Below are 16,255 nucleotides of genomic sequence, written 5' to 3'. Positions count from 1 at the left end.
TGTAATGGACATGACAGGTTATTTGGAACATCCTGAGCTCAGACACTAGCTTCCTAATTTACTAACAGTGTGATCCTGGGCAAGTTTTTACAATCCTCTAGACCTTATTCTCTTTCTCTTTAAAATGGAGTACAGGACTCGGTCTCTGAAATCAGAACTATGGACTTTGAGTTCTGGCTCTGGCATGTATAATAAGGGGAGCCTGGTCAGGTTACTTAGTCTTTCTAACCTTCAGTAAAGTGGGAGTAATCAGAGTATCCATCCCACTGGGAGGACTGAATGAGAGAATATATATGAAGTGTTTTTTAAAGTGCTGAGCACCAAGTAAGCCCTCAATATACATTTGTTATTTTTGACTCTATAAACTGTGAAGTGTTCACTTCTCGGCTTAAATAGTTCATAAGACCTACTAGATTGACCACAAACTTATCTGGCATTTGGTTACATGCTGATATGTCGTATTATATCCTACACTGGTATCTACTGAGTCAGATATAATTCTTATCTCAAGTTCCTTTTCTTCCAAAATAGAATTGGGGGAGCTAAATGAATTTAAATGATATGCACACTTATTATAAAAAAAAAAAAGGGAAACATATATCTTTGAAAGCTAAAGTCTTCCATAACCTAACCTCCCTGAAATATAATCAATGTTGACAGTCTGCTGTGATCTTTCCAGATGTTGCCCGTGCATATATAAACAGCTTTTTATTAAAATGGGTTCATTCTATACAAACCAATCTATAACCTATTTTTTCCCCTCAAACATCAGTCCATGTCAATACATAAAGGTTGACCTTATCCTCTTTTAAACTATAGAGTATTCCATCGTATGGCTATACCATAATTTACTCTAAATCAGTTGGATAGATGGATATTTAGACGGATATTTAGGCTGTATCAAATGCAAGGTGACTTTAGGGCAAAAGCTCTGTCCTGCGTATTTTGGCATCTCCATTGAGTTAGCACAGTGCACATGGTAAAACTTCAGTAAATTCTGTTGTGTAAACTCTCACAATACTTGCCTCTGAACCACAGATGATTATTGGGCTGCAGTCTATTAAATATAACTCTCAATAGCCAGCATTTTTGTGTGAAGCCTGGATAATAATGAGCAACAATTGCAACGCTGGCCCTGAGATATAACTCTCAGATGAAAAAGACAAACTATTCGATATAATTTCAACCTTGGCTCTTTTTCCTGTATTAAAATTATTTGATGATATTGGTTACCAGAGGGTGGGGAGGGGGAGGGAGGGAAGGGGGAGGTAGATGGGGTAAAAGAGGTCAAATATGTGATGACAGATCTTTGGGTGGTGAACACACAATGCAATATATATATGCCTAACTGTTGAATTGTACACCTGAAACTTACTGGATTTTGTTAACCAGTGTCGCCACAATAAAAATAAATAAATAAAAAATGAAACAAACAAAAGCAAAAATATTTTTTAAAAAAGGACGAGTCTATGGCCATGCTACCCTGAACACACCTGCACCTGTCTGATCTCGGAAGCTAAGCAGGGTTGGGCCTGGTTAGTACTTAGATGGGAGACCACCTAGGAAGACCAGGTGCCGTAGGCATAAAAAAATAAATAAATAAATAAATAAATAAATAAATAAATAAATAAATAATAAAAAAAGACGAAAATTATTGATGACCCAGCAATTTCGCTCCTAGGTATATACCCAAGAGAACTGAAATACTATGTCCACACAAAAACTTGTACATAAATGTTCATAGCAGCATTATTCACGTAGTATGGTGAAAACAACCCCAATGTCCATCAGTTGATGAATGAACAAAATGTGGCATTTGCACACAGTGGAATATTATTCAGCCATAAAACAGAATGGAGTACTGATACATGTGACAGCATGAATCAACCTTGAAAACCTCATGCTAAGTGAAAGAAGGCAATAACACAAGTCCATATAGTATATGATTCTATCTACCTGAAATGTCCAGAACAGGCAAATCCAAAGAGACAGAAAGTAGATGAGTGGTTGGGGAGTAAGGGAGCGATGGGAAGTGTCTGCTAATTGGGGGATGTTTCTTTGGGGGATGTGTTCTTCGACTAGGTAATAGCTGCAAAACATGGTGAATATACTAAAAACCACTAAAACTGTACACATTAAATGGTGAATTTTATGATATATGAATTATTTCTCAATTAAATATGGAAAAAGTTCTTTTAAAAACTGGTTATCAATTGGTGATTCTTTACCACTTATTTACTGAAAAACTACTACATGAGAACCAGCATGGCAAGTGAGCAAGACCTTCTCCTGCCCTAGAGTCAAGTGGAGCGTGTCAAGGCCACACACCACTTAGGTGGGGGCAATAAGAACTGTGACATCATGCCCAGGGAACGTGAAGTGCTGAGGGTGAAGTAAGCACCCTGCCCAGGGGCAAAGCGGGGCTTTCCAGAAAAGTGGGCTGTGACCTGAGAAATAAGGAGCAGAGGCCAAGCAAAAAGTAGAAGAAAATCCTGAGAAAAGAATTTGCATGCAGGGCCAGAGGTGAGAGAAACATCATGGAGAGGCTGAAGGATAACCTATAGGGAAGAGTCCCGTTATCCAAACGCACCGAACAATGTCATCTGAGACCTGCTATGCATCGGAGACTGTGCTAAATGCTGAGATTACAACAGTGAACAAGATCAATGCAGACACTGATTCAGCTTTTAGTATATAACTGCATATTTTTGCAGGTACATGATAAATAGTCTACGGCTAACTGATTCCTCGGTTTGAACATGGTATTTAAAAAGGACACCAACAATTTGTCAATATCAAAAAAAAAACTATATATATATATATATATATATATACACACATACACATATATATGTAAATATACATATATACATATACATATGCATACACACACACACACACATACACAAATGCACTTAGGCTTGGACCCAATCATCCCATTTCTTGGAAAATATGCTACAAGTCAGGCCTGTATAGGTACAAAATGATGTACATACCAAGCTATTCATCACAGCACTGTTTATAAGAGCAAAAGATTAAAACAACCCAAGTGTTAATCAAAAGGAGACTGGTTAAATGAATTACAGTGAACCTGCACAATGGAAGACTATGCAACCTTGACACAAATGAGGAAATTCTCTGTGTGCTGACAGGGAAAGACCTCTAGGAGATTTTGTTAACCTTAAATGGCAAGTGCAGAATAGTGTAGTTAATATACTTCATTTTGCCTAAAAGAGGGGGCAGGGAATATACACATCCACACTTAAGTATATATGTAAATCCCACCATATATTAATAGCTGCTTATATTTGCACAAACTAACTCAAGAAAGATACACAAAAAATTGAAAGTGGTTACCTGGGGACAGTGGGGAGGAGCTGGATGAAAAGAGTTGGGGAAGAGACAATTCTCAATGTATATTTTTTTAATGATTATTTGTGATTTTTGAACAATGTGACTATACTGCCAAAAATTGCCTATTCAAAAAAATGTCCTTTTTAAGCTTTAAAAGGCTAAGATTATAGGTTCTCCATCTGTATGCTCATGTCAGCATTCCTAATGTGCTCACAGTCATCTCTTAGTGGTTACCTGAGAACCCAGAAGAAACAGCTTAAATGGAAAAGTTGCAAATGACCAGCAGCACTGGCAGAAAAGCAACTCAAGACACACACTATCCTGTGTGTGTACTAGACCATCCTCAATCAATTCACACAAACTACATGTCAGGCACAGAGGTGCTGGGGATACTGAGAAAATGTGAAGCAACCCCTTTCTTTTCCAGGGGCTCACAGCACTGCATGGAGCCAGCCTTAGCCCTACTGCCTGTGACCGTCCCAGTACAAATCTGACCGAGTCACTCCCATGCTCATAAATCTTCAATGGCTCCTTACTATCTAAGCCGAGGAGCAAATCCAAACTTTCAAATTTTTGAACATGGCCCTCTGTGGCCCGAACTCTGCCCGTCAGTCCGGACTCATCTTCCATCACTTTCTCCCTTAAGCCCACCCCCTCACTTTGTGTTTGAAAACACAGAGCCACATGCTACCATACCTCCCCGGCCCCATCTCTAACCATTACATATGTCCTCTCTCTGCCTGGAACACCCACTCCCCAGCAAGTCTGCCTAGACAATACACCTCAGGCCCAGCCAGAACTTCTTTTTAAAACGAACTGTCCCTAACCCTCCCAGGAGGGTTATGCTCCTTTCCCTGTCTCTCACTCTGTACCTGGCACACACAAGAGCAGCAATGACACTGTCACCTCCCTAAGGACTCGTGGCTCCGTGATGGCAGAATCTTCGCCTTTTCATCTTTTATCCTAGCCCCAAGAACAGTGGTTGGCAGAGAGCAAATGCTCAGTCTAAGTCTGGCTGAATGAATAAACAAGAGACATACAGAGGCAGGCAGAAAGCAGGGATGAACTCTATTAGAGATGAAGGGCCAAGGAAAGCATTCCCAGCAGGTGATGCCCATGGAGTATCAGAAGTGAGCATGAAAGGAAGAAGAGTTAGACAATAGGGGGAAAGACTTGGTTGAGATGGGAGGATAAAAGCAGGGAGGCATGAAAGAGGAGGAAAGGTTCAGAAGGCACAGGTATGTGGTTTGTGATGAGGGGGTAGGGCAGGGGCAGGGCCTGAGGGAGGTATCGAGGACAAACATTGGTCAGACTCAGGAGGAGCCTCGAATGCCGTGCTAAGCAGCCCAGACTTTAGGTGGGAGACAAAGAAGGATTTTACGTAAGGGACACCCATGCTCAGCTCCATGTCTGAGGACAATCAATGGTAGCTATGTGGAAGAGGGACCAGAGAGGAGACAAGAAGCTGAGGACCAGGTTAGGATCTACTGTAACCATTCAGGTGAGAGATGTCAAGGGCCTCAGCTAAGGCCAATGAGCAGGAAGGGCAAGAGGAGACTTGGGAGCAATTCAGGAGGTAAAACTGATGGGACTTAGTGACCAGATGTGGAGGATGAGGCAAGGGAAAATGACAACTGTGGGTTTCTGTTCTGACATATGCACTTGTTTTACTTCCCTCTTCTGAAGACTATGTAAACTATCGTCCGTCATGGGGGTAGGTAGAAGGTATTTAATAAAATTATGGATGATCACCAACAGGCCTTGGTAGGAAAACCCCCAGGCGTCAACAAGGGTGCTAGAAATCAGATGAGGGGAAAATCTCATGACATCTGTCTCCAGGGGTCTGGCAAAAGTTTAGATATGGAAGGCACATGACAGATCAGCTAGTTCTTTTTGTCAAGCACACTTCAAAGAATTATTTACTGACACCCCTGTCAGCACTCCTCGACAAAATGTGGGTGACCTTAGTACATAGTGAGTGCTCAACAACTTTGTGAATGAATGCTACACACAGGCCATGCCTGCGTTACTCACTCTTCCACCAAAAACAACCACAGCAGTGCAAGTCATGTCAACAAATATGTTTGCACGCTTCCATCTGAGATTTCAGTGTCTTGCACAGAGTAGGTATATTTACTGAATGATTTAAAAAGAAAGAAAATTGAATAGCTGAGTGGTTGAATAGTTTTAAATGAAGATATTTCCCAGGTTAGATGATAAGAATGTCAAAGAAATGTTTCTTTCACATTTCTTGGGTAATAAAGTACCCTGTATAGTGGACCAACTTTGCCTTTTATTTCATGGTTCTGTAACTGTGGCTTGTCCGAAATTTCTGGGGTTGAATCATTCTGGATAGCCAAATGTTCCATACTGCTAAAGATTTAGGTATTGAAACTTTAACATTAATCACTACGTATGGAAATATTTCTAAAAATCTTTCTGAGTATGTTGCACACCTATACTTTTCCATGAAATTATAAATAATCATTAGGATCAGGTACTTTACTATACTAATCTACCATAACCTCAAAATCTACTGAAGCTGTTCATATACTAAATGATGCCAGGTATTCATGCTTTTTTTTTCATTTCTTATGACTTCTAAGTATTTAATAACGGATAGCCCTCCCAGTCAGTTGTCAGCTACCACCAGTCTACATACCCGTGTTAACTTATTCTCCTGTAATCTTGGGAACGAGATAATCAAGCTTGACGCAACTCTATGTAAAGTGTAGGTGGCATGTGAGCAAGGGCCTGGGCCACTAGTTTAGGCGTGGCATACACAGTGTCAGGGCTCAGGTTTAGGGCCACTACCCTGTTTCTCAGCTGTGTTCCACAAAGCAGTTCCACATAGTAAAGTTATCACTCCAACACTTTCCAAATGTAGTAAGAACAATAAGTAACATGTATTGGGCTCTTACCCTGTACCAGGACTTCTCTGAAGTGCTATATTTATATTAACGTTTCTAACAGATTTTATATTAACCTTGCTAATCCTCCCAACTACTCTATGACAAATATTATCCCCATTTTACTGATGAGGAAACTGAGGCAGAGAGGTTAAATAATTTACCAAGATGATACTGCTAGGACATGGCAAACCAGAATTTAATTTAAACTCTCGCCATCTGGTTCTAGGGCCATGACCTTAGCCACCGCAATCCATGGCCACTAACGGTTCCCTAAAAGAACCACACCTCAAGGATCTCTTACCATTTATTTCTACAAAATCAAACCAAAACAAAAAACAAACACTCAGAAAGTAATGTGTAGACCAGCGTGAACTTTCTACGATGATCGAAATGTTCTATAGCTGCGCTACTGAGAACCTGATATGTGGCTAGAGTGACTAAGAACCTGAATTTTTTATTTCATTTCACTTTAATGAATTTACATTTAAATAGCCAAATGTGGCTATTTAAATCGCTACCTACTGTATGGCACAGGCGAGGGCTGCTTTTGGTGAGTGAAAATTGTGATATTTCAAACATTAAATATAATGGATACTTCCTACTTGAAACTAGCTTTAAAAGAAGGTAATTAAGTACTGATGCATCGCCTCTCAACATTTTTCCCCACCCCACACTATTTTTAATTCAGTCTCCTAATTTTGAGGAAGAAAGCATTTGGTCAGAGTAGTTGAAGAGGCCTTCCAGATGAAGTGGGAGCTTGTAGAAGTAACAGGATTACTTGGCTAGGTAAAGCATAAGAGCACTGTTGGAGTGTGGGTATGGGGATGGCAGATAACACGTCAGGTTTCTGACATTAGGTTCACCCTATTTTGAGAAGGAGAAAAAGCCACAGATGAGTGTACATGTGTATAATAAGCAAATCACCAAATATGAAAATACACTCAAGCCTAGGACCCCAGACCACACTCAAGAACTAGCATGATAAAACCTGACTTGGCAGAGCAGAAGGCACGGGCCATTCTGACCAAGGCAGTGACCTCTTGTTGCTCATCCCGGGTCTCCTGGTCAGCCCTCGAGGGGCCATAGGAAATCACAAACCAAGCCGACCCCCTCCGCCACTCCTAATGATTCTTTTCTAATTTATGGATTTTCTCTTTCCCCACTACTGGTTCCGCTAAACTGTATAATATGTCAAAACCAAATTTAGACTAGAAACCGATTTCAACTCAAACAAGAAATGAAACCTAGAAGTGGAGACACTAACTCAACGGAGGCACAACTTTATTCTGACTAATCCTAAATCTGTATAGCTGTGGGGAAGAGGTGCCTCCTTCCCTCTTCTCTCAATTTCTGAGTGACAATTTAAGTTTCACACACATATTCCAGCCCTGCTCTGCATAACCATGCTAAGAAGGCATGACTGAGCCACAGGATAGATGACACCCCCAGGAAGCAAGTGGGGCCGACATGGTTCCCACAGCTACTTAATGGCAGAGCCTGGGTAAGAAGCAGGCCTCCCAGGTCCCAGTCCTCACCCGTCCACCAAACACCTCCCTGCCCCAGCCACAACTCATGTCTCAAGGACTCTGGAAGAGAAGTGCATGTTCACACTTCATGCCAAACCGGAGACCAAACTATAATTTTCAAAAAAAATCAGCTATCAACCATTCCTTTCCATATCAACATCCCTCTTCCAAATAACAGTCACAAAATCCATATAAACAAGTTATTCCTTGCCCATCGAGGTCAAAAGTTGATCCAGTACAAAGTCAGACTACAAACAAAATATACTCAAAACTCCAGAAGTGTTGGGTCCGAAAGGTTTAATTCTGCTCCAAGCTCAGAGGAATTCTCAGCAGGAAACCAGGCATTGTGAAGCAAGCCTGCGATTTCCTGCAGGACTCCAGGAATTGCTGGAGGGAGGCTGTTTATCCTAGGAATGCTCCTCCAGGTCAGGAGCCCCCTGACTGACTGCTCTTAACCTTCAGGAAAGGAGCTGATAAGACATCCCTGGCATCTCTAAACCTAAAGCCACATTCTGCATTCTCAGTGACTCTCAATGCTATCTTTTGGCAGATTCCAGCACTGCAGGAGGCACAGAGACCAGACCGTAAACACTTGTTGACTAACCAGCTGTGGTCCTGGGCATTCCTCAAAGCAAGCGGGGAGGTCACCAGAGGAAGGAGGGGCATATTTGTAAAAGTTACATCTCTACCCTTTATCCTGAGGTAGGCACACCCTTTTCCCTCCCCCAAAGCCACAGAAGTCTTCAAAATGGTGGTTGAGTCACCACAAAGTCTCTATAAAAAGAGTATCTACATCTTTATAATAAACATTAAGGAACGAACTGATTAAACTAATAACACCTTGCCCTTGCAAAATTCAGGAGTTTTATTTAAAAACCATCTTCCTACTTCAAAGACAGGACAATTGAGGCTCAGAGGATTTTGTCCTTCTCACCCCAGGCGTGACTGTCACCTCCGTAAACTCAAAAGGAACATTACAGATCATGATGGAATTTGATGGTAAAAATCTTAAGAAGCCATGTGGAAGTTCTTCTAACCTCAACTAAGGTTTCAATCAATAAAGGCCTCCTAGTACTAGAAATTGCACCTGTGCATGGACGCACACAGATGCACAAGCACACACATGCACACACACAGACATGCACGCACATTGCCTTTGGTCAATTCACTTATTCACTAGGCTGTACAATACAAGAGTCCCAGCTATGCCTCACAAGTTATCTAAAAGTGACCGCCACTCCTCTCCTCTGACTACTGACTCAGGGTGTTAGGTCTCAATTCAATAAACCACTGCTTTTCCACCAATAGCAATCACTTGAGGTTGTGGCCCAACAAACACTCTATAAATGTGTAAGTTGCACCTGCCACTTACATCAGGTTCAAGACCTGACTCCTATCCACAATAGTTTATCGGCTTTAAGCAACCACAATGTGACCTCTTTGAGGACAGGGACCCCACCACATTCATCTGCATTCCCAGAGCTCAACACAGGCACACAGCAGGCACTCAGTAAACATCTGCCAAATAAATGAAGCCGGCACACTTAAGAAAGATATATCATTTTCAAGTCTTCTACACAAAGGTCGTGTCTAGAACTCCAGTAGGCAGATGTGTAAGTAGAAAATGCAGTGGACTTGAATCAGAAGATGTGGGTTCAAGCCCCTAGTTTGCTAAAAATTCACTCTACTGTCCTGGGCAAATCTCCCAACTCCTAGAGGAGGGGGAGTCTTATTTCCCTCTTCTGTAAACACAGAAGGTGACTTCTTGGTTTCCATTTCACCCTTAAACTTGTAAAATACGAAGAAAAGATGTGCCCTTGAGCTATGGCCACAATATTAACTTGATGATAAAGGCAATGAAAATAAAACAGCCAGAGGCAGCTATTCTTAACACAGATGTTGGCTAATAACAGGCAGTAACTTTAACAGCAGGTAAAGCCCATTTGCCTATGTTCACATGTGATACACACATTTGATTAATTCTCTGTAGTCTCTTTCAGGGAGATGCAAATTTCAATGATTGTTCCAGGCAGAAAAGCCTCCAAGTGGAACAATGACACACAGACATTACTTCCAGGTAATAAACAGATTCTACTCAGACAAAGAAAAATAAAGCAGCCTGTGGCTACATTCCTGTAGACGCGCTCCATTTGTGGAAGCACTGGGGCTGAGCTCTAAATGTGAGCCAGACGCGGCTGAATTCTCATTTTGGCTCCGACTCTCTAACTCGGAGCGGATGGTCCTCAGCCAAGTCTCTCCTCTAGAAGCCAGGCTCTGGATGGGTATGACAACCCTCATAAACCATCCAGATTACAGGGTGAAGCTAGTAAAGCATTTCACAGATGTAAAGTGTTGCCAACTCCTCAAGACAATTGAGGAAAGCTGTCAAGAGGCAACGTGGCTCGGGTGGAGAGCCACAGAACAGCGCCTCTCCTAATCCTGGGCTCCCACAAACTCACTAGTGTGCTCCAGAGGCCTCAGAGACCCTCCACTTTCAATATGGCTACATTTCCTCTAGTGAAAAGCAAGGAAAGCTGTTTGAACCTACACTATCCAGAAGAGCCTCCTGCAAAGCTCGCTAAACCACACAACTCACAACGTTAACTGGTTGTGACTAAGTTAGGTTTGATTCTCTTTTAAGGGGGACATTTGACACAGTGGAGGTAAATCAAGGCAAAGCACACATTTATAAAAGATAAAGGTCTGCTCATGAAATAAGAAGCTGTGTCAGGAGCCATGTTAGTCGTTTTACTGTTTTATTTTCCTTTCCTTAACCATTAGGTATCACTGGATACCAGATACACAGCGCTGGATAAAAAGTTTACAAGATAGTATCAGGAAAGTTCCCACCAAAGCCTGCTAATAGTGCTCTCTCTGATTAGAAAGCAATTCTGTAGTTTGAGAACTCTAATCCAGTCTTATCAACCCTCTGGGCTTTGTCATTTATCAGGGTGGGAACGGGAGGTACATCAGTTATGCCACAGAGTGATTTCTGGGGCCCCTGCCCATGAGGAAGCAGATCATAAAGAAGCTCATGCCTGCCAGAGTGAAGTTTTCACCATAGCAACACATGTTACTCTACAAACAGTCAGGACTAAAGCGCTCTGTTGCGACCGGTCTGGACAGTGCCCCCAAGAACGGAGCAACTGAGGGTTCAGAAAACAGAGGGGGCAAGAGAAAAGTGGCCTCTATTTGGCTTGCGGGGCAGCCTCCTCATGGTTTTTCCTCCTCCGCAAGGCTGACAGCGGCAGCACAGCACCAAGACCTTCCAGCACCCAGAGCCCATGTTCTCGTAAGACGGATGGCAGAGAAAACAGAGGTAGAGCAGCCGCATCATAGGCTCGCTGAGGAAAAGAGGGACTCTTGTAGATGAAAGCAGACAACTAGCATTGGAGAACTTGGGGAAAAGGGCTCATTGCAAAGCGTGTCACATCTAAAACGAAATACAGTTGGGGTGCTCAATGAGCTGGTCTGATGGTGGAAGGTCTACTCAGATCCAACAGCGTGGTTGTTGAGACTTTGGGTTAAGTACCTGTGTGCCAGGCACAGGGGTGGGCATCTGGACAGGTATCAGTCTTCATCCTGCAGTCAGGGTTAATAACACACTAATGCCACCTTCCTGGAAATCACATTTTGCCAAGCAAAGAAATAAGGATAACAGATGTGCCTTATGTCTTGTAGGACAGGGTGATGCTTGAGGCTAGACCAGGAGAGGAACTGGTACCAAAGTTTTGCTCTGTTGCTCAGATCACTGAGCAATGTATGTAGAAATTCAACCACAGAACAAGGGCACCCAAGAGAATCAGCAGCCTTTCCCAGTTTCCCCTGACTAATTTCTCCAGAACACCACTAGCGGACCATGTCTGAGGCTAGAGAGAAAGATGCGTAAAGCCAGAAACTATAAAAGCTGGCAAAGAAAAGTCTTCAAATGTGCGTTATTAAAAATGAGTCAAAGAAAGACAATATATGTCCACAGGGTCTGTCTGTGCCATTTATATACTTCTTTGTATTAACACAATATTATCAGGCCTGTTTTATAATGTTAATATTAAGAGACAGGACCAGAAGCTTCACTTTGGATTATGATGCCTAAAGGTATTATCTGGGAGGATGTGAACTGGTGCCATGGAAGCCACATGCTAACATGTGTGACACTATGGGCTTCCACTGTACATGCTGCAACTACATCACCCCGACAAGTCAATTAGATACAGGGAAGAAGGAAGTTTCTAGAAAAATGGTCGCTCTACCACACCTGGCTCCAAAACAATTAAAAACCAAACACCAGCCACTACCCCAAAATTCCTCTAAGTCCTAAACCTTTAAGTTATCACAGACCAAACAAGAACCAAACTTACAAATGATGGGCCCAGAATTTTAGAAACATTTCCTTGTTGCAGGTCCAGCAGAGCTTTGAAATAGGCAACCTTTCTGTCAAGAAATGACATTTTAGAGGTAATGTGTAAGTTGCTTTCTCTCTGCTCCATGCACCCCCGTTTTCTCATTCTGTATGCGCTAATGAGAGTTTCCCTCTTTCCCTGCCTGTTTCAGTTTGAAACGTGGCACTGAATGGGACACTGGAAATCAAAGGGAAAGGGAGTAGGGGGAGAGACTCCCTTTCACACGCATCACACACACCCCAACTGACCACCCGCCCTAAAGGACAGTCAGGCAGGACTCAATCTAAGACAGGACTGAAGGACTAAACTGTTGAGCAGAAAACTCCCCTTGCACCACCTCTCCCGACAACAGAGTTAAGAAAGAGAAAGCTGGAAAGGAAGGAGGGGGAAAATAAAGCTCCACATTCCTGACATTTTTTAGCCAAGTGCTGTGGCTGCACATAACAGCTCTATTCCAAACAGCCTGCAGGACAGAAGGAAAACCTGAGTTCAGGGTAAAGAACCTGCCCCCTAACTTGGAAATGGGAGAAGGAATCTTAGCATGGCCCAAAACTAAATCAAAAAGAAGAGGGAGATTCACCCTTTCATGTGTATTCCCAAAAGGAAGTGATCCCAAGGGAAGGAATTGGAGTCATCACTTCCCAGGGGACAGAACTGAAGTATTGGGGTCTCTGAGGAGAAAACTAGCCAGTTGGAGAAGTGGCAAGGCAGGAATGAGATGGAGAGCAGTTAGGATGTACGGGCTGGTGCTGCCTACGGTCTGAGGAGAGGGGCCCAGTTCATTGGCAAAGGCTGGGCAAGGGACCCCAGAGGGAAGAGTGGCCAGGAGACACACTCTTTGTGGGAAGAATTATAAATGAGTTTTCCTGACTCAGCTTCTTAATGAAGGAATTCTAACTCTGCCCAAGTTAGAAACCCAAGAGCCTGCCACCTCTTCTCTCTTCCAGTTTCCTCCTTCCCTTTCCACCTCCTTCTGTCCTCACTTCTAGGAAAAAGCGTGTTAATGCTGGACTGCTCCCTCTATATGTATCCCTATATATACACATACACACCACACCTCCAGGGAAGAACCCAAAAGACTCCAAGTGACATTTAGTAAGTCCTGTGCTGGGTTATGAGGCACGACCCCTGGCTTTACTACAAATGTAAAGATGCCCACATGTGTTTCTCTGAGGACCCTAGAAATAAATGAGCCGTTTCTGCTCTCATTTGGTAGGGAAAGCAGAGTTCCAAAAATCTGAGTTCCCTTCCAAATACCTATCTCTGTGGAGACTCACCAGGTATAGACAATGAGAATCTACTATATACATAGCACAGCAGAACACACATCCTTCATAAGGGAGGTGCTGCACAACCCTCCTTCTCCCAGACCAGCACATACCAGCAATCCCACAATGTACCTTCCAGAACGAGACTCCTGCCCTGTAAGCCCAGAGACTCAGGTCCAAGGTTCTACAGGATGAGGGTCATAGGAAGAGGGAGCCTGCAAATATGTCAGCCAAGGCCTGTTCCACACTCCCTAGTCCAAATTCAACAAAGGGTGGAGAAAAGTTTTGTTGTTGTTGTTGTTGTTGTTGTTTCCTTCTTTGGGCCTTTCTCTTTTGTTAGGTACTCGGAGTAACGGCTCCTAGTATTTTTCAACTCCCAGAATGCCAGGTTTAATACACTGGACTTTCCAAGACTATAGAGGCAGGGAAGGCAGGATGTACCAAGCTTAAATATTAGGCAGCTCTTTTTGAACAAAGATAGAGCAAGTAGAGCCACAAATCTTAACAAATGCCAGAAATACATCAGAGAGAACCATAAGGCTATGCAAGAGACTTCGCTGGCTGCAGAGCGTGTGGCTATGAGGTCTACAGCTGTCACGTGTGTCTTTCCAACCACACCCTCCAAGACTGGTGACACGGCACTGGGAGGACACTTAGAATGGAGGACAGCAAATAGATACAAATAGGACAGAGGGTATTTGCTGGACAAAACATATTTTCTCTTATTTTGTTAAGCTATTATTATGATAAATAATACCAGGACCTCAGGAGTAAGTGACTTTTCACATTTGTAGAATATGTTACGGCTTTTGTTGCTTACATGATCTCAGTTAAATCTTACAATAAGCCCATGAGAAAGATAGTTTTTACTAACAATGGGGAAACTGAGGCAGCAGAGGAAGACTCGTGACAGAGCAGGGACTGGGACACAGGAACAACCCTGGCTTGACAAAGCCCTTTCCAATATGTCGTTAGAGCTGCAGGGGTAGGAGAAAGAAGGGAGGGATTGAAATAAAGCAGCACTACCAAGACCTGAAGAGTAGATCCCAGTCCTAGTCTCAGGTTTATTTCCCACAGACCTTGAAGCCCAGCCAGGGACCTTCACCCATCTAACCCCGACTCGGCCACCACAAGAATGTCTCCAGCTTGAGGACAGCTTCACTGGCCAATTAGGACCCTTGTCATCCATAGAGAGGGGATAGGGATCCCAGAGACAGAGACACAGAAGGAGAAATTAGCCACACTAGGAATTCTCCATCTACAAGTTAGTTTACAAATGGTTACAGCTTCCTAATCCTATTCCTGAGAATGCAGATAAGCAACCCTACCCACAAGGGAGGACAAGGCTCTTCCTCAGAGAAGACCACTGTGATAGTGACGGGAGTGTCACTGACGTATCTCACTCTTGAGACAAGATATACCACAGCAAGCCCTATACTCAGTTTCCTCTAGTTCTTCTCATTTTTGAATATCAGTCTTTTCCCTCTCTTGGGTGCAGGAAGTCCTTTTCCATCACACCCCTGGGATCCTGACCCCCTGGGGCTTACTAAAAGTCTCAGCTCTGTGAGGCCTGCAGTAGCTCGTGGCTGTGGGGTGGGTAGGGCTCCGTCTTCTCCCTGATACTCTCACAGCTCTGAGAGCATCACCTTTTCCCTAAAAGCTGAGGGCATCCCGGTCCCTATCCTTGGCCCTGTAACGGGGAGAAGCTCTGGGTCCACCTAAGACGGATCTAAAGGAACAGTCCACAGAGTGATAAAGGGTGTATGAAAACTGGCGTTTTAGGCAAGAGCAAAAAAAGGTGGAGGGGCCGCGTGGGGAGGGCGGCAGAAGGGCACTGCTGGTATGGGGCCAGGGCACCACGTGAAGACTCCTAGCAACGTTCCAAAACTGAAGATGCAAAAGACCCTGAAAATACGGTGGGAGGTGGAAAAGGGTCGGGGTCCCTCCCACTGGAAAAGCCCGGAAGAGCTGGCAGCCTCCTCTTGGGAGACGGAGTTGTGCAATGACTGCGGGTCTGGGAGTCTCCGGGCTTGGCTCCCGGACACCAGAAAGGAAACCCCACTGGTCGGGCCAGAGTGGCAGTGCTGCGGTTGGTTCGAGGCCAGGCGTAGGATTCAGAGCTGCAGAGAGAGCTGCAGGATATGGTGGGTGCCCAAGGGGTCCGCGGAGCTGGCGGGGGTGGGGGAGGGAGATGGTGTCTGGGCTGACTAGGAGGCCAACGGGGTACAGTGCACAAAGCCAGGGGTGCAGAAAACGTACATGGCAGCCCCGCGTCCCAGCTCAGACGAGGATCTCGGGGACCTGCAGGGATCTGCCGGGCGTCGCACAAGAAAGGGCAACCCCCTTCCCCAGTCTCGCTCACCTCGAACATAAGCCCGATGAGGACGCAGAGCACCAGGCAGAAGCCGATGTCCGCATGGTTGTGGATGACGAACTCCTGGCTGAAGAGCGGGTAACTTTTCGTCCTCCTGCGGAAAGCCATGGCAGCGGGCGCGCAGCGGCCGGCCGGGCCCGCACCCTGCGCTCAGGAGCCGCGGCGCAAACTTCTCCAGCCCCGGCCCGGTCCGCCCGCCGGCCCGCCGCGCTCACGCCCGCCGGCCTAGCGCCCAAGAACTTCTGGGGCCCGCCCCCTTCCTCCGTCCGCCCCCGCCCCCGCCGCCCGGAACCGCCCCCGGCCGCAGCCCCCTCCCCAGCCGCGGCCCGCACTCCGCCGGCTGAGCGCTCGGCCCCGCCCCCCGCGCGCTTAACCCTCGCGCCGCTGGGGACGCTCCGGGGCTGGGCGGGTGAGCGCGGCC

At 44.7% G+C, this 16,255-nt stretch overlaps 1 protein-coding gene and 1 pseudogene across 1 annotated transcript in view; one reads left to right on the top strand and one right to left on the bottom strand.

Moving 5' to 3' along the window:
* TRAM2 (translocation associated membrane protein 2) overlaps nucleotides 1-16,076 on the bottom strand; it is a 68,468-nt gene extending 52,392 nt beyond the window's left edge. Inside the window, exon 1 of the mRNA XM_039853182.1 lies at nucleotides 15,823-16,076. Coding sequence (XP_039709116.1) covers nucleotides 15,823-15,942 — 120 coding nt within the window. The 5' untranslated portion in view covers nucleotides 15,943-16,076. The remainder of the gene's footprint in view (nucleotides 1-15,822) is intronic.
* LOC120595238 (uncharacterized) lies at nucleotides 1,466-1,584 on the top strand (annotated as a pseudogene).
* Nucleotides 16,077-16,255: the final 179 nt, after the last annotated feature.

Source organism: Pteropus medius, unplaced genomic scaffold (assembly GCF_902729225.1).
Source record: "Pteropus medius unplaced genomic scaffold, Ma_sr-lr_union100, whole genome shotgun sequence".
NCBI classification, from domain to species: domain Eukaryota; kingdom Metazoa; phylum Chordata; class Mammalia; order Chiroptera; family Pteropodidae; genus Pteropus; species Pteropus medius.
Note: the sequence above shows the minus strand (reverse complement) of the source record. Positions and strands in the feature narration are given on the sequence as shown.